The 19,233-nt window shown below is 44.1% G+C and overlaps 1 protein-coding gene across 7 annotated transcripts in view; it reads right to left on the bottom strand.

Moving 5' to 3' along the window:
• Positions 1-19,233, bottom strand: part of ANK3 (ankyrin 3) — a 192,516-nt gene that overhangs the window by 70,826 nt on the left and 102,457 nt on the right. For 4 of the 7 annotated variants that reach the window (XM_059851138.1, XM_059851135.1, XM_059851140.1 and 1 more), the window contains exons 19-23: positions 12,186-12,284; positions 11,993-12,091; positions 11,600-11,695; positions 8,535-8,607; positions 634-757 (exon numbers count right to left, since the gene is read on the bottom strand). In XM_059851138.1, the coding sequence (XP_059707121.1) occupies positions 634-757; positions 8,535-8,607; positions 11,600-11,695; positions 11,993-12,091; positions 12,186-12,284 (491 nt within the window). Of the gene's footprint in view, positions 1-633; positions 758-8,280; positions 8,344-8,534; positions 8,608-11,599; positions 11,696-11,992; positions 12,092-12,185; positions 12,285-19,233 lie in introns of all 7 variants that reach the window. The other 3 variants (XM_059851139.1, XM_059851134.1, XM_059851141.1) reach the window with 1 other exon arrangement.

Below are 19,233 nucleotides of genomic sequence, written 5' to 3'. Positions count from 1 at the left end.
CAATATTTTATCAGGTTCACAGGAACTTTGGCCTGTTTTTAGTAACATGTAATCCATTCCCTGTCAAAATAAATCCTCCAACAAATTTAGGGGAAACTTGCCTTTTTTTTTCTTTTTTTTTAGGAGGGAGGAGCATTTTTTTTAACATTGTCTTTCTCAATTGGCTTACTCACTAGCACTTTTAAAGAAATAAAAGCACCAAATAGCAAAATGATTGGTCATTCAGTTTTTCTGGCATTTACCTTCTTCAGTAAAACAGACCCAATTAGAAGACCTCTACTGTGAGCATCAGTCTGACCAGTAGTAGCCAAAAGAAACCAGGCTTTGTTGGCTGCTCTGGATCAGTTTCTAGAGCAGCTGCAGACTGCCAGCAAAGAGGTACCTCAGAGGTGTTCAGAGCATGAACAGAGACCAGAAAAAGTGAATAGCTAAGTTTTGTGTATCATTGCCATAAGAAGCCAACATGAATAAAGAATACGAAATAAAACTGCAATGAACATATGCTTCAAAGGATGTACGCTCCCTCGACTTCACTTCAAAACAGACTCCAGAGCTGTGTGGAAGAGAGCTCTTGGTTTGTACGAACTTGTTCCTGTGGTGACACACGAACACGAGAAGCAGCAAATACAGTACCTGGCGGAGCGGGCTCCCAGGCTGAAGCCCATGTATCCTTCAGCAGGCAGAGAATCATCTCCCAGCTCTTTCAGATCCTGGGGTCCCAGGTACTTGTCTGTATCGCCTGTCATTGCATCCTCACCTGCCGGTACAAAAGCCAGGCTGGAATCAGAGCTACACGTAGGGCAGATGTTTGTGCGCTTAGTAAGTCATAACGCCCTTCCCTGCTCGCCAATAAGGAATCAATCCAGTCACCCCCACTTTCCCTAAGGCTCTTTCCACGTTGCATGTTAATTATCCACCCTCTGAGTGTGCCTGAGAAAACGATTTTATTGGGGGACAAACGAAAGAAGCAAAATTCCACCTTGACGTAAGGCCAATAAAGTTATACGAGGGATGACTTTTGCCCAATCGTCTCAGCAAGCTAAAGAGCTCCTCTGTACTTTGCATCATTGCGCTCACTTTTGCTTTCCTTATGGAAAAAAGAAAAAAGCCCGAGCCGACAAAGTTGGATCATTCCGTGTGAGGAAAAAATCCCCAACAAAACAACAAACCAATCGACAGAACCCAACCAACCCCCGGCTGTGAGAGCTTGTTTGCCCACCAGTCCTGAAAAGTGCAGCAAGCTTGAATGGAAGCTGAGGAGGGAAGGAAGAGGCCCGCCTTCCACCTTGGGTATTTCTCAATACCTTTGGAAGTTTGAATGTAAGACGGGAGTTTTTAAAATTAATTTATATTTTTTTAAATAAAGCGCTCCGCAGTGCCAGGCTGGTGTGCGAAGGTGAGCGTTGCCCGAGCTCGCTCTGCCCCAGCCCCATCCCCGCGGTGCGGGACAAAGCCGGGCCCGCCAGGACCCCGGGCACCGCCAGGACACGTGGGACGCGGCCATCCGCTCGGAAGGAGATCCTTAGCTGGTTTATCCAAAAAAAAAAAAACAACCCAAGAGGAAGTAAAGTTTGATGTAGGGAGAGGCGGGCAGGCGCCACAAAGGGTTAACGGAGCAGCTGCCCGGCGGGGAGCATTTGCATGCCATTACATCATGCAAACCTACATTCCTGCATTGACAGAGCACGTCCAAAATATGCCTTTTGCGGTGGCTGGGTCCCCCCCGCCCCCCGCCCCGTTCCCTCAACAGCGCGGAGCTGGGAGCGCTCCCCTCAAACTCATGGCTTGCCGATATTCACTCTGCTCCTTTGTTGTGAACGCGTTTTAGGTGTGTTACGTTTAAATTGCACAACAGAGAAGTTTAACAACAGCGCGATCCCGAAGGTAAGTGACTACCGAGCTCAGACTCACGTTTCCCGCTTTCATTCAAGGAGTTTAGACTGGTTTCCATTCACTAAACTCAGGAAACCACAGGCAAGCCCTGGTTTTAAACTAACAATCAAGTCTAAAAATACCCCTTCAGCTACTGCTTGCAAACGGCAAACAAACAGACCAACTTTCTCCTCCAGCCCAGCGACAACCAGCATTTTAAGCAGCAGTTAAAAAGCTAAAATGTCCACAATACACCGTAAAGCATTCAAAAACCCGAAACAGAAACATCATACATCAAGCGAAACTTTAAAAAGTCTTACTGTTTTGGAAAGCCATTTTCACCAGCCTGGTCTATAAGATTTTTTTCCCCTGGTGTTTCCAAGAATTCCTATTAGTCCTATTAGTCCTTAAGCAGTGATTTAGACTTAATCTCCAAACCAGCACAAGCAAACTAATCCCTGTGGGTCATATTCGCTTTCCACACAACAACTGAGATCTTCTTAACATCTTGATCTCTTCGTATGTATTTTAGGATATGTGCATCTTTGTCCTCTCAACTCTGATTAAAGTTCTTTGCAAATATGAAACAAAACGAAAAATAGTAAGTTAAAAAAAAATAAAAATCCCTTTTTAATCACTCTGCAGACATCCCTTTAAAGCTTCTGCTGATTGGATTACAGCCTCCCTTGGCAAGCCTCTCGCATGGTGACATAAATGCAGGCACTCCAGTTATTTGTATGTAAATAGGGGTGCTGCGAGGGTGTAGTTTTTCTGTAACTTGATGCTGGGGCTGCGCAGGGAGCGCGGGGCTGCGGGGAAGGCGCTGCCTCCGCCCGCCCTCCCGGCCGGGGCCGGCGCCTCCCCCTGGGGGAGGGAGCCCAGGAGCCCACCCTCGGCACACCCCGCTGCCCCGGGGCTGGGGGAGCCCACCCTCGGCACACCCCGCTGCCCCGGGGCTGGGGGAGCCCACCCTCGGCACACCCCGCTGCCCCGGGGCTGGGGGAGCCCACCCTCGGCACATCCCCTCCCTCGGTGTCGGGGGCTGCTGGTCAGGGAGGAAACCGGACCGAAGCCTGGCAGGCGAGGAAGGGGCCCGGGGTGGGCGAGAGATCCGGGCAACTTTCAGCAACTACCAACTGAGACACTAAATTTGGAAACTTCTGTCCTTGCAATACCTGAAGACAAGCGCTACGCCACCGTAAGGAGCAGAGGAGGCATTTTCTTTAAGGGCATCGTTTGTCAGAGGCAAGGAGAATGACCAAAAACCCCCCATTCAGTCGAGCTGTAAAATACATCAGATGTTATCCTGCTCTGCAGCTAATCCAGCCGGGGCACGATTACTCTGATGAAATGCTCTCATCAAAGGAAAAGCTGCATCTAGGAGTGGTAATTTCAAAGAATTCCACACATTGTTTTGCCATCGTGGGAGGCTGGGGCGAAATGGGTGGTGCACGTTTCAGCAATCCCACTCTGTTTAATTAGGTGCTGCAGCCTAATCCTCTGCGCTTCAGGTAACACTGAGCACCGTGTTTGCTCTCAGCACACGGAATTCCTGCGGAGAAGGTCTCAAGGAAGAGTGAAGACAAAACTCTGAACACAAGCAATAGAGAAATGCCCAACAAAGAGGCACCGATGAAAAAACATCGACAGATACCCCACTGCTTTGCTGCCTTTGCCATCCTTCCCTTCCTACCAGGCTACACGTTGAAAAAGGTGATGCCCCTCCTAGCAGTGGGCAAACACAGCTATCACAAGTAGAGGAGACAGCTCAAAGTCCAGGGAAAAACAGTGGCAGTGGGTCAAAGCAAGGGCCCATCAGTTCTAGTGCACCCTGTCTCAGACAGCAGCCACATTTCACAGCAGAATGGGAACATGGACCAGCGGAAGTACTCCAGGACATTTTTCTAGCTGGCACTGACTTGAGCACATGTTTTCTAAACCTGAAAGAGGTTTGTAGAGTCATGAACACATTTTCAGGGTTTTTTCTTTTTTCCTTTTTCATTTCTTCCAGTTACACTTTGAACTTGTGTAAATTTTTTATGCTCTCCTGTGCAAGGAGTCATAAAAGTCAACCAGCTCCTGCAGGAGGAGCAGCCCTTTCAAGCTGGATCTGCCTCTTGTGGTTTCACTGATGCCCCATATTTTTAGACTTCTGGAGAGCAGCAAGCACTGCTGCTCACTTTGCCACCCATATAATGTCCCAGCCTATCCTTAACAATTTGTTTGGTTTTATTTTCTGGGATAGAAGGTTCTGCTGTTTTTAGTCTTTTCTCCCCCAGAATATTTTTCTTACCTCTTATCATCTTTCTCATCCCAAGTTTTCCCTATTTTTCTGGTCCCCCAGCATGTCTCCTACAGCTGGGAATTGCAGGAGCACAGGGTAGGTGTTCTTTCTGGAGGCCAGTGAGAAATACAGGCTCTCTGGCAGCAGGAGAGAAGGCATCATGTGGCTTGGGAAAAGTCCCAGACAAAATTTAATCATAGGCTGGGATCCAGATGAGCATTTGTCATTTGGCTCTGCTAAAGATACCTGAGGATTTTGCCACTCCTTTATCACAGCCTGTCCAGAGCTGTCTTGATGGCAAAAGAGGTAGAGCCACAGGGAAAAGGAGGATGTTTCAAGTTGTAGCCAAGGTTTTGGTTTCACAAAGTATGGAGAACAGCCAGTACCAAACCACTGAAACTTTTATGAACCTGTGAAATTTTATGGAGTCAAAGAAACTCTGAAAACTGAGCTTAAAAATATAATAAATCAACCCCTCCCAAAATGACCAGTAACAGATTTTCATGCATGGTGATGTTCTGACCTGTCTTAAATGCACTTAAACTGCTGTATCCTAGCACCTACTCAGGGATCAGGCAGTGTGCATTCATGTTCTGTTAGGACATCTGTCTAATCTTCCAGGGATTGATTAGCATGATACTTATTCTTACTGAGGCAGGCATCTCCATTAAATGGGTTTAAAACTGTGTCCTGGTTTACACCCAAAAGTTTGTTATCACCTGAAGGCCAAATAAATAAATTGAAAGCTCAAGAATAACTGGTTTTTGATAATGTCCAAACTCTCCACACCTGATTTGATTTATGGATTGAATTCTTTTTTTGCCCTTCACTGCTCACAGTCTCTCTCCTCTTGGTATCAGCTCCCATGGCTTGCTGTCCCTTCCCCTCTGGGCCAGCAGCAGCAGCTTCAGGGAGAGCTGCAGTGATAGGCAGGGTTGTGGCAGGCACAGCAGGGCTCCAGCTCCCTGCACCAGATTAAGGCTCCTGCAGCTGCCCAGAAGGATGCTGAGAGGATGAGCACGGCTCCAGAGAAGGGGATTCCTTCCAGGCCTCCTGCAGACAACTGGAGTGGAGCTTTACCATGGTTGAGCCCTGCTCCCCACCAGCCCCATGGCATGGGCACAGGGCTGGGACTCCCAGCTGCACGAGGAGCCAGCTCACAGCTGGAGATGGTGAGAGGAAAGTCCCAGTTCTCCCACTCTCAGGTTTACATTTGTAGGATTTGCAATCTCTTCAACAATTAAAGCACAGCACATGCTCAGCGTGCGTTAGAATTGCTCTTCCACAAAGTCTCTGCTGTGTATGAAGGTGAGCCCTCATTTCTTTTCCCAACAAAACCATGCTCACATCTTTCAAAAAAACACCATTTCTCTTTTTTTTGCGGTTTAGCAGTTTCCCAACACTTAACCTCACTGGGCAGACTTGCCAGAACAGTCTAGGAAAAACAATAAAAACAAAATCTCTCTTCTCAACCAGTTTGACTCCAAACCAAACTGTCCTCAGCAGGGAAGAGAAATTACACAATTCCCATGTAAATACTTATTTAGTGGGCACAGCAAGACATAAAACACAAGGAAGTGGTTTCCTGACATTTGTCCCTGAGCTCTGTCTCTACTTTCCAAGTCTTCAATTTCTCTTGTGAGAGAAACCTTGAGGGTTGTGGCTCATCAAGAAGCCATTCAACAAGTCTGTCTCACTGAAGAGTTTTGGCTGATGATATGAACACCAAGCAAGCCAGGGAGAGCTTGGATTTGTTTGCTAAATTTGTGCCTTTCTCCCACTCAGAAATCAGCTCCCTGGCTCAGAGATTTGTCAGAGTGCCTTAGCATCTTGAACAGATTTGTTTCGACTGGTGTGAGTGGATGCATTGTATATAAATACCCCACTAACACTGAGTGATGGGCATCACTGAGTTGTCTTTACAGATCTGCAAATCAGGGAAGAGACACAGGCCAGTGGTTATCACCTCAAAGCCTGCAATTCATCACAAGCCTTGAAAAACACCTGTTACCTGATTTGTGAGCTCTCTTTCAGGGCTGGGTTTGAAAAAGACCCTGTCATCTCAGAATCACAGAATGGCCTGGGTTGTAAGGCACCTTAAAGATCATCTTGTTCCAACTCTGCTGCCATGGACAGGGACACCTTCCACTAGACCAGGCTGCTCAAAGCCATGTCCAGCCTGGTCTTGGATACTTTCAGGGATGGAGCACCCACATCTTTGCTGGGAAACCTGCTCTAGCTCCTCACCACCCTCAAAGTGAAGAATTTCTTCCTAATTTTGAATATAAACCTACCCTCTTTCAGCTTAAATCCACTCCCCTTGTCCTGTCAGAACATGCCCTTGTAAAAAGTCCCTCTCAAACTTCCCTATAGGTCCCATTTAGGTACTGGAAGGTGCTCTAAGGCCTCCCTGGAACCTTCTCCAGGATGAACAACCCTAAGTCCCTCAGCCTGGCTTCACAGGAGACGTGCTCCAGCCCTCTGGTAATCTTTGTGGTGGCCTCTTCTGGACTTGCTGCAACAGCCCCATGTCCTTCTCATGCTGGGAGCCCAGTGCTGGATGCAGCACTCCAGGTGGGGTCTGGTGAGAACTGCCCATGGTGCTGTGGATGCAGCCAGGACACAGCTGGACATTTCTGGGCTGCAAGTGCAGATTGCCAGGTCATGTTGAGCTTCTGTATATAAACACCAAACAGCCAACAGCCTCAAGTCTTTCTCCTCAGGGCTGTTCTCAATCCTTTCTCCACCCAGCCTCTATTTATGCTTGGGATTGCCCCAATCTGGATGCACTTGGCCTTGCTGAGCATTATGAGTTTCACAAGGTCCCACCTCTCCAGCCTGTCCAGGTCCCTCTGGGCGGCATCCCTTCCCTCCAGCACTTCAACCACACCACACAGCAAACCTGCAGAGGGTGCACTGATCCCACTGTCCACACTGCCAACAAAACTGTGAAATGGCACCAGCTCCAATGCCAAACCCCGAGGAATGGCACAAATCACTGGTCTCCCCTTGGAGACTGAGTCTTTGAACACAACTCTGAGCACCCCATCCAGCCAATTCCTAAGCCACAGAGCTGTCCATCCATCAGATCTCTCTCTCCAGTTTAGACACAAGGATGCAGAGCAGGACTGTTTATGTACAAATGACTCTCTCAGCTCCCCTGGCAACAACATGGGTGCAGAATACAGTCTGAACATGCAAGGAACCAATGGTACCACCTGCATTCCTAATTGTTGGTTTGGTCTTTGTTGTACTGAGAGATAGCGACAAGAAAAAACCTCCACAAATCTGGCTTTCAAAAGGATCCCACACGTTACAATTGACATTTTTAGCTCCAGCACCCAGGCTCCCCACAGGGTGTTTCTGGTGTGCACCTCGCTGTGCAGTGGGACACAGCAAGTTCCTGCCCTGCCCACTCACACTGTCATGCATCAGTGTTCCTGTCAGCTGAAACAATGCAGTGCTTTGAGCAGGACAATGGCCCAGGAGAGCTATTTGGGAAACACGTATGTATGGTAAGAACATGATCCATTTGGAACTGCACAATGACAGATGGGGAACAAACCAAAAGCCTCAATGCATGAATTAAACAAGAGCTGCACACAAAGAACTGAAATATCTTTTACACCTTGCTGCTTGAATGCTATGAAAATTAGAAGTAAATACATCGATAGGGATGAGGAAAGAGAGATTAACTAAAGAAAAACAAGAAAATTGAACAGTCATTTGTTTTTAAAAAAACCAAGAACTTTGTTCTTTCTGCCATCGACTTTGACTATCAGCCATTTTTTCCAAAGTGTTCTGATATTTTACCCTCTTGTCCAGTATTTAATTTTCAGTTTAAACAAGAAAACATTTATTTACTTTATAGAACCAGCAACAAAATTATTATTCCAAGAAAGTGAAGGTAATTAGATCAAAAAATCATAAGAAATTCAGAAAAAAAGTTAGAGGATTATCAGCAATAGCTCAAAAAATTTTTGAAAGCACTCTTAATTGTAAAGCAGAAGTTATTGTTAGTGGGATAATAAGAAAATTATCTGAAAGGATTAGTTTTCAGACAGATGAAATAAAAGGAAGATGATTAAGCTAAATATCAGTGCAATACAAAAATGCACAAATACCTTCTTCAACATCTGACAAATATTCAGCATCACTGAGTATTTCAGGGGCATTGGCTTTACGAACTGCATGATTCAAATAAACAAAATAATTAAAGAAAAGCACATACAATTGATGTGTCAACAAAAATCAGTGTACAACAATAACAGACGTGCAATGACCATATCCAACTGATAATGTGTGTTAGTCTTGGGTTTTTTAAACAGACATTTCTTACAACCACAAAGAGTGAAAAAAGATTTAAAATTACTATTACCTTCATCATCAGACATATCAAGAACTTCATTCATGGTTTCTGGTACATTCATTTTGTGCTTTTCTGTAACAGTCTGTAATAGAAAAAAAAAGTAATTTTAGAATGCAGGCACAATTTTTCTCAAAATTCTATTTATTTTTAAAATTAAATGAAAGATAAGATTTTTATCTGCAATTTGAAAAACAACACAATTTTTAGCTTCTTATTCAGTTTCTCTTTTAAAGATGCATTGAGCTATAAATTAAAAAGACTACAGAAACAGGCAATATTGTATTTGTTTTTTAAACTATGTTCATATTGCCAGCAGAAAAAGCACGAGTGGAAAGCTTAGATGATGATATCAAAAGAAGAATCACATTTACTGAAATGAACATCATTTTAGGAGGCCTAATAAGAACTCCAGGTAATCTCCTAAATTTTGAGCAAGGAATATGTCATTTCTAATAAAACCAAACCTTCTGAGGGAAGTATTCCTCCTTGGACACCAGAAGAATTCTGCAATTTGGCAGTAGCTGAACCTATGTGAATTTTTTTCAGAGGTGCCTCAGCATGAATTGTTTGTTTTTCCCACAAATAAGAACAACTGTAACCACATGCAGGCTAAATGATACCCCTGAAGGGCTTTGTGCATGAAAGACACTCAGAAGTGGTTGCATGGTTTTTATCCCAATGTTTATATTGATTCAGATTCAAAGACCAATATAAAGAAAAACAAAAGCAGGAAAATAAAGTTCTGAATGCACCTGAAATCTGTTCCTAGAATACCTGTATCCTAAGAATGACATACACATGTACTTTTTACTTTTCCAGCACAACCTCTAGTAGAGGTTTGGGTCAGACCAGAGCTTCTGCAGAGGTACCATTCAAGGAGTGCAGTGGAATTAAAAACAAAACCAACCAAAACAAAACAAAACCACAAAAAAAAAAACCTCCAAAAAAGAAACCCACCAAAAAAAACCACCAAACCTAACCTCAAACAAAAACCCACTCCCATCTTTATGGGGATTTTAGATTGTATTTTTTTAACCATTGTTACTTCTCACACTTCATATGCAAACAAGAAATCATTAAAAAGTTCAGGAGGGCAAAGTGGCCTTTCCATTTTCACTTATTTTAAAAGATTTCAGTTTTTCTCTGGCCTTCTGAGTACTCACTTGGCATTTCATGTTTCTTAGGCTACTGCCATCATTTGATATAGGCAGAAGAGCTCCTCCATGCTCAAACATTACAAAACCTACAAAAATCCTCATGCAATCCATTTTGTGGGAATTACTTACAAAGCTTTTTAACACCTTGTTAAACCAGCAAAATCACTGGACTTTTTTTCTAGGTCCTACTGGACTTATTTTTTTTTAAACTGGTGTTTGAGTATAAATTATAGTAAAATTACCTATGTTCATCCCTGATGCCTTTAAATTTAGCTTTGGGAGTTGTTTAACCACAAGCCTCAAGATATGTCTCAGCAGCCAAACTGAATTTTTGTAAATCAATTGTAAATCAGATTTCACGTCTAGACTTCCAAGGTCTCAAAATTACACACTGATAAGTAGCATATTCTGATTTTAATGGAAATGATTTCTGGGCTTCTCTCAAGAGTAGGTATTTGAGGTTGCATAGGTCTTTCAGCATCTAACATTTCCTCCAACAGTTCAGAGCTTGACCCACCATCTCTCTACTCTTCATCTACAGAAGATAAATGGTCAGTCACTTTATGCAGGACAAACATTCCCAGCTTCTTGGTTTTGAAAGCCAGGAACAGCCTTGTGATATTGAGAGATTTCAGCATAAACATGTGGTTTTCCTGCAACTATCTAATTGAATAGTAGGTAGTCATTCAAGTTTTGCTATCCCATGCAATATTCTCCATCAAATTTTTTTGTGTGGAAAAATGTTTTGTAATCTTTCTAAAGAGAAATTTATTCCTGATAAAACATAGAGAAAATGTGTAAGGAAAAAAAAATCAGCATTACTTTCCAGCCTATTCCTTTATATCACATTGTTCTGAAATTTATCTTTTGTGTGGTGGCTTTTCTGTAAACTACTGAAACCACAGCCAGGAAATTCATAGGAAGAAAAGGTGCATGCAGTAACAGAACTAAAATCTGCCTGTCGTCCCAAAAGCTCATCATATTGCAGCCACCTGCTTGCACAGAGACCACACAAAGGGGCAATGACAAAACATGGAACACACACACAGTAACTGCTTTCCACCCCTGGTATGTCTAAAATCACATACATGTGCATTTTATCTTTTTAATCAGAAAAAGAAAAATAGTTGCTGAAAGCCAATATTCTGAATTTATGTTCTTCAGACCCAATTCAGGCTTCATTACTACAGTAATGCATGGAGGTACCTTGCCTCAGAAAACTTCTTCAGAGAGCAAAACATTAGTGAACAAAAGATCCTTCTGAGAAATATTTTGGATTCTGTGAATGTTTCTGACAGCAGGTAATGTTTGACCACTGCTAGTCCCTTCAATGTCTCCTGGCTAATGCTTCCTGAGACGCAGGACACACAAGCTGGAGTTCTCATCCACATCAGGGAATGGGTATTTGGGGTTGCAGGGGCTGGCTGTGGCTGCTTGCAGAATACAGCCTTTCACCATCCTATGGAAGGGGCCAGAAACCACACAAGGAGGAGCTTTCAAGTAAATTCCAACCATTTTTTAATATTGGAATGGGTTCTCTTAGGTCAAATTCAAGCCACTAAACATCAGATCTGCAGCTTCTGTTTACACAAGCCTGTAGGAACTTCTTTTCAGCTGCAAAATTGTTCCCAAAACAACAAGATGTGTGGACAAACATTGTGTGGAGAAACAGTGCAGTTGTGACCAGTCCTTTACACTGGCCATTTTCTGCTCAGTTGGTGCTCTTTCAGTGCACATCCTCACAGTGTCTACTACTTTAAAAATAGCTTATATTTCACTTAATATCAACTTTATACTGCTGAAAAGAAATAGGTGACTGGAATTTTGGTAGTCACGTAACTACACAAAGTTTAGTCACAATCATACTCTGGCTTTGGAAAAACTCTTCCATTCCCTGCTGAAATGAGCTGTACTTACAATTGTAGTCATGGTCTCCTCTGTCACCACCTTCAGTGTGTCAACAACTGAAATGTAGCCAAGTCGCTTAGCAATGGCGAGGGCAGTGTTTCCATTCTGGCAATTGAAACATTCATAACACAAGTTGAATGTTAGCAAGGGAAAGTGTAGGAACTGCTGGTTAATTACAGAAGAATGTAAAATAAAAATTGTTTACGTTTTCTGATGGAAATAAATATTTGGGTAGCAGGATATATAAGTGGGATGAAATGGGACAAAAATGAGGAGGTTTTCAGATGTTTGTTGTTCTTGTTCTGGGAGAGATGATGGTACAGAGGATGTGGTGGTGATGGAAGCAGGCTTCCTCTGCTCTTTTCCTGTCCCACCAGGCCCATTTTCCAGGCCAGCACTTACCACAGTGAGCTCGTTGGGCGCGGCGCCGTGCTGGAGCAGGACGTTGATGATGTGGGTGTGCCCCTGCTGCGCCGCCTGGTGCAGCGGCGTGTACCCGTTCTGCAGGCACAGGGAGACAGCAAAGGCAAGGCTGAGGTGGGCACAGCTCAGCACACACAGCAGGGCAGCCCCCAGGGAGAGCTGGGACACTCACCTTCGTTTTGGCGTTGACTTTTGCAGAATGCTGCAGAAGGAAGTTCACGATTTTTATGTTTCCGTAGTGGCAGCCAACGTGCAAAGGAGTGTATCCCATCTAGAATGAACATCAGCAGTTAGTAAAGGGGGATATCACACACGTCCCCTGATTTTAAAAAAAGAAAAAATCAAAAAATCAAAAAAAGCAAACAGCCATGAAACAGGAAAAATCCCATTAAATTTTATTTCTTTGGACTATGTGAAAAATCCTCCAGCTTTGGAAAAAAGCACTCTTCTCTTGAAAGTCACATAAAGTGCTCAATGAGTCCTTCTACCAGCTCCCTCAGTGCCTTCAGGTGGATCCTATCTGAAGCCACAGACGTGTGTGTGTCTCTAGGTGGTGTTGCAGATTGCTGACCACTTCCCTTGGACTATGGAGAAGTTCACACAAGGTTACCTAATTTCAGTTGTATTAGCACAGGCTAGGAGATGGTAGCTGTAAGAGTTACTTTAAATTTGTGTGTGCCATTCATTTCCAGTTAATGATATACCCTTTGCCATCTACAGAAACTACTAACTTTGACAACCAGAATGAGTTAATCAGTGCCAGAAACAGCACTGAACTGAAATTCCATTGGCATCAGCAGAATGAAACTTTCTGCTGACTTATGTGAACATTGGATCAGATGCCAAATGACTACAAGGAACTTTTCCTGTACAGAATAATAGCCCACAGTGGTAAGAGCTGGAGAAGTAGCTTAAATGTAATCATGAACTGAACACATGGACCTCATCTTAGAGATATTGTTAGTCTAGGGTTGGCCAAATAACTTCCTGTTTCTAGGAGTGCCTGGAGTCTGACTCTGACAGGGCTCCCTGGGCTGTCCAGAGCCTTGATTCTTCAGCAGAATGATGACTCACAGGCATGTACCTCAAACACAGATTCTACAGCCCCTGCCTCTACATGGGTCAAAGATAAACTCAGATTAAAGGATGGCCAAGCTATCAAAACAGTTCAAAAAACAGTTAAAAAATAAGGCTGTGAGACCTTGTCCTACAAAATCTTAATTCCCTTCTCCCTCTTCAATATACAGGCCTCTTAACATGACCAGCAAAAGGTCAAAAAAAAAAAAAAAAAGTCAGCATAAAACCAACTGGAGAGATGAAATCCAAAGTCAAGGACCACCTGCCAAGAACCCCCTGTGAATAACCCTAAAAACATTAAAATCTGGAGCATATCAGAGAGCCAAGACCAGCTGATCTCAGCTTTCCCTTTGAAGTGATCTGTAAAGGCTCCTCTCCAGCCTGTAACAATGAATACTGAAAAAAGAGCTCTCAAAACCTCCATGTTTACTGCAGTGCAATGAAAGTTTCCTTCTGGAAATGGAACACAGAGAGACTTACACGTGGTGCCTACAGAAATGGCTGGAGGAGCAATTACTGATGCTCCTTGTCACTCCTGATGAGTCTGCTGTTTAAATCAGACTAGGTGAAAGCTTTTCCTCCTCCTCCTCCCATTTAACAATGGAAATCATGACATTTCCAGGGTCACAAGTCAGCTGAATCTGAAGGAAGCCTCCTCTGAAGCTCTGGTTGTTTGTGGCAGCTGGAGGGGTGTGCACTGAATGTCAGCTCCTGCCACGGGCACTGCACGTGTCCCCAGCAGCCGTGTGGGCACCTGCTGAGCCTGGTGGCAAAGCACCAGTCCCCTATCTGTGGTCCTTGGAGGGTCCTGGGAGCTCCTTTTAAGTTTGCTGTAGCCTGTGGTCACCTCGTGTCAGGTCCTGTTTGGCCCTGCAGTCGCTGACAGCAGAGGGACAGAGATGTGACACCGTGTCACAGCTGGCAGGCCCTCGGCACACAGCACAGGACATCTTCCTGTTCCCAGCCAGCAGCACGGGCAGGGAGGGCATGGCCAAAGTAAAACTGGTCAGCAAAATGCCCTCTCAGTGCCTGAAACCTGGGGGGGATATCCTTAACTTCTTGGTGAGAGCTCAGGTTTCCTGCATTCAGCTCCTTCTAGCTCAGGAAGGCACAGCAATTGTATCCCAAGATCCCCACGTGAACCAAGGTATTCTATTGACTGCTCTGAAACACTCCAACTGGCAGATTCTGCAATTACACAATTAAATTAACAATAAAAGCAGCAATTCTCAAGGCTACTTGAGCTTGCTACTTTCATTGTCTATAGAAAGGTGCCGGGAGGCTGAAATATTTGCTTCAAAAGATGTTAATAATTAACCCACCCACGAACAGACAAAAACCCAAAACAACAAAAACCCCATTAAAAACACCCCAAAAAGCAAAAGCAGAAACAGAACAACAAAATCCAGCTCACAATTATACAAATTTTTGCACAGCCGTTCAGGCTTAGTTATAATTACTGGCAAAGCACTAAGGGATTTAGGAGGCAGCCTAATATTGAAAAAGTTACTTCCAAGGAAACCAGGGCTTTTGTTTAACACAGCTCTAACAGACATCACCTTCTGGCTGTTTTAAAGAGTCAGCAACACCAGGGGAGTTAGCAGCTGGGAAGGGTTTATCAAAAGCTACAAGAATAAGTGCCAAGAAAAAAGAAAGTCAGAAATCCTGAACTTTTCATTTCCAATGGAACACAAAGAATCCCTTATTCTCTTGCCCTTCAGTTTTTACTTTTGAGGGGAATTATCACAAGTCTAGTATATCATGTCGGTGAATTACTTTCATATCCTCCACTGGCACTAGCCATAAATCTTAACAGCTTGAATTACTGCATCTTTCTAGTCATGCTGACTCTCAAGCTGCTCAGTTTTTGTTTTTCTGCTGTAAATGTCAGACAATGAAGCTACAGCATTGTTGTTTACAGGGCTAGAAATTGCTTTAGATCCAAAGATCACAAAGGCCTGACTGAATGAAACAGGCAAACCTAGGTGTACACACACAGACACTTCCCTGCTTTGCTGAATCAGGACCTAACATGTTGCAGTACCTTGCAAAGGCTCATTATTGCACATTATCAGGCTGGAAATTTCCACAGAAACTTCTTGATAACAACTGAGCATGTACAAAGAGCCAAGGAGATAATGCCCCATGAAGATATACTGAAGCCACCTGTATTTGAGTGTTTGGGCTGTAGGAAAGTGATTTTTCTCATTAGTACTTCCCTCCCTCCCTGCCTCCTCCTTATCTCTTCCTGCATCTGAGAATTAGATATTCCAGTGGAAAAGCTGGATCACTGTTATGATCTCAGGCTGCTATGGGGCTCCTGTCAGAACAAGGCAGGCAGACCTGAATAAATCTGAAATAAAAATCCCAGCTCAACCCGCAAAAGAACATCATGACCTCTCAGCCACCACTATCTCCTACCAAAACTACAGTTTTAGAAACAAAAGGCAGTTCAATACTGGCTTTGTTCTCCTGACAGTCATCAGGCAGGGACTGGGAGACCATCAGTTCCTCCAGGGGAGGCCCAACACCAAGAGCAGTGTAGTGACTATTTAACTGAAAAAACCTGCACTGAAATAAAAACTCCAAACCCTGCCTTTCATCCTTGACTGAACCTGCACTTTTCTCTCAGTCTTCCTTTGCCAGTCCATCACAGTACAGCTGTATCCTACAACCACACTCTCCAATGGGATAAACAGTGGAAAAATGACATGTGGGGACCTGCTGAGCCATGAAACAATATTTACTCGTGCCAACTACCAGCACAAAAGCCCTGAAACAAAAGCAACATCACATGTACCAGGACAGCTTTTGACACTCAGCATGACCACCAGAGAAGGGATATCTGCTTGCAGCCATGGCTCCAGACTGGTTTTCAACTCCCAATATTATTGTGAAGGGATGAGCCTGCCTTGTGTTAAGCATGATACTGCATAGCACATTTTCAGCACCAAAAACTCTTTAGCATACCTAAATTCAGGCAAAAAAATGCAATGTCAGAATAGACAAGAGCTGCTGCTTTGCTTCAGGACACTAACATGTTTTCTGTGAACGCCAAATTCAATTATTAAATCCTCTAAATGTGAAGGATTTTGAAGCAGCTCAAACTTTATACCTGAAGTGTGTTTTCTAACAGGGCTGAGTTTAAACCACCTAACAAAATTTCATTTTCAAGTGGTAGGAGCAGCCTTATGGTCTCTGAGGCACTAGTTTTGGCCTGCTACACCAGTGTTGTTTTAGACTTCAGCATTGATTTAGACTCCTGCAGCTCTGAGATTAGAGGCTATTTAGTTAATTGATGCAGCAAAACCAGAAGGATCCCACAACACTATTAATAAATGCACTTCATAACCAGAAGCTATTCTTCCTTTCATGCCTTCTTCTACTACAAAGGTCAGGAAAAATATTTCTTGGGAGGGAAACTGCCCCGAGAGAGACCTACAGATGCAACTGTTCACTTCTGAGAGCAGTTCTGAAAATGCTCATAATAGCCAGAACTGATCCTAATCATACAGACTAATCCCCTGTACAAGTGATTTTCTGCAATACTGGATTTTTTTTTTTCCTTCCCTGATACAACTTGAAGAGGCAAAATGTGTTTCTGCCCCATCTTCTCCTTTAACCACCTGAAAACTCCCCAGAGTGTGAGCAGGGTCAGAACCCCCATGTGTCAGAACTGCAGACTCTAGATATTTTCCCAGGGAGGGTAAGTTATATATAAATGATGACTAAAGACCAGGAAGATGATAGTTCACTGGTCCCTCGTCAAGAGTTCAATGACCTATTGATATTAAGTTAAATGATATGGAGTGTTCTCCCCCTGCTGACAGGAACTGTGCTGGAGTGACACAACCTATGCTTGCTTATCCTGGGAAAATGAGAAATAGGATAAGGAGGGAAAATAAAGAAAGAAAACCAACAACAACAACAAAAAAAAAAGCAATGCTGAACAGTCATCCATGCCCCAAAATCTGAGGTAAGAGAAGCACATGGATGTGAAATGGAGGGAAGAAAACAGAAGGTTAGTGGTGACACTGCTGGTAGCAGAGATCCCCAGTATAATGTCACTCTGAGCTGTGCTGCTTCACTGACTTCTAAGGCAAGGATGGCCACATCTCTGCTGCTGTGTGTCCAAAGGAATGAATCCCAACTGGACATGCTGGACAGGATTGTGCAAACATGCAAGCATAGCAACAATGCCTCCAAAGCCAACTCAGCTGTTGCTTATCTTGTCCCCCAGTGCCTCTGGTTTTAGAGGCAGAACGTACAGTTAATCCATCTAAATGGGAGAGCTTGTAACTGCAGGGCTGCTATTTTACAGGGCAATCATCTAACCTTCACCTGTATAGAACATGAGGTCAAAGTATGGCCTTTCTTAAAGCATTACAATTTTCCTCCACTGTAGAAATCCAGGGTTCTTCAGGAAGGAACTCAGGGTGTTCACCAGTTTATCCAGAAACTATTCCCTTCTAAAACACCCAGTACTGCACTGGCCCTTTCCTTCTATCCCAGGATATCTGGCAGACAGCTCCATGTGGCTGACTCTGTGGAGCCTGCAGGGCTCACTGCTGCACAAACCCAGCAGATGGGACCCTGCAGAAACTCGTGGAAAAGCACCAAGCACATGCCAGTGCATAAGCATTGAGCTCATTCCACTCTAAGAGAATCCTGCCAGGCGTGAGGGCACTCTCTTCCCAGGAGCAGACAGTGCCCTACAGCAGGGAGGACTAACTATGAGGACTAACTTGTAGGGAGAACATGAGGACAAGATGTTGTGGATCTTCTTCCCCAGAGAAGCCTATAGGATGGAGAATTTCCCCAGACAGGTGACTTCTTACAGTCCTGCTTAAATACAACCTGGCTTTACCTGACTTATGAGTCCCTGAGCCACTTCCTAACAATGATAGAGCAGTCCCATGGAAACAAGAGTGCACTGGGAAGCAATTCTTTATTCACACTAGTTACACATATAACTGAGGAATGAGGGTGAACAACAAGAGATTTACCTCTGTCTTCTTTAAAACTATATGGCTATTACTGATCATGTTGCACACAGTCAAATATGACTGCATTTTCTGAAGCTGAGTGCAGAACTCCTGCAGCTGCACCACGCTGTCCCTGGGACCCAGCAGACATGCCCTGCCTGCCTCTCAGCTGTGACAGTAGCTCAGATGTTTCCACCACCCTAATGTGACTAAAAGGCCACTGCAGCCCAGAATGGGATCCTGTTTGGACCCTGGAGAGCCAGCGAGGCAAACACGTGTGTCTGCCTGCACCTGTCAGTATAAATGTCTCCTCAGACTGCTTGCTATTTGTGGGACAGCCAAAAGCACTGCACAGAGGGGCAAAGGCAAACACTCAGATGAGTTGCATGGCTTGGGAGGCGATTCAGCTCTGGCCAAGTCAAAAGAACAGGTTCTGCAATGTCCTGCTACTGAAACAAACAGCAGGTAGAAACTACCTCTAGAAAGGCAACCACATTCACCTGAGGAAATTGTGCAAAGGATGAACCAGGGCAGACCTCACTTGTTACTGGGTGCTCTGACAGAGAAGAACCCTGACTGATTCTTCTTTAAAATACAGACTGAGGATATGTTGCAGAAGTATAAACCTGGAGAAACTCCTGGAATTTTACCAAAACTCTTTCGGGTTTAAGTCAGGAAAATGTTACTGAAATCAGCAGTCAGTACAGTTGGAATTACACTGTAGAGAAATCAGATAACAATGACTTTTCCCTCTGCCACAGATTATAATCAGCTGAGCTGCAGCCAGACATGATGATGGACTCAGCCCTTTCTGAGCTGTCAGTGTAATATGATAATATTGCTGGGCAGTCTGACACACCTGGACATTCCTGGGACGCAAGCACAGCACCTAACTTGTGGCATACACCTAGCAGAGAGCTGTGGAAGCTACTCCTCTGCAAAAGAGTGCAGGTCAGATTGTGAGACCTGCTTCATTTAGCTGATATGATCCACTACAGCCCAAGTATTTGATCTCAACTGATTTCTTGCCCAGCTAAAGGAATGCCTCCAAGATCTAGACAATGCATGAGGAATGTAAGTGCAATCAACACTGAGATCATTATCATTAAATTTTGAGCACTGTACACCATTAGGGAGCATAAAACCTCTTCTGCAAAG

This window comes from Haemorhous mexicanus, chromosome 7 (assembly GCF_027477595.1).
Source record: "Haemorhous mexicanus isolate bHaeMex1 chromosome 7, bHaeMex1.pri, whole genome shotgun sequence".
NCBI lineage: Eukaryota > Metazoa > Chordata > Aves > Passeriformes > Fringillidae > Haemorhous > Haemorhous mexicanus.
This window is presented reverse-complemented; position numbering and strand designations above follow the sequence as displayed.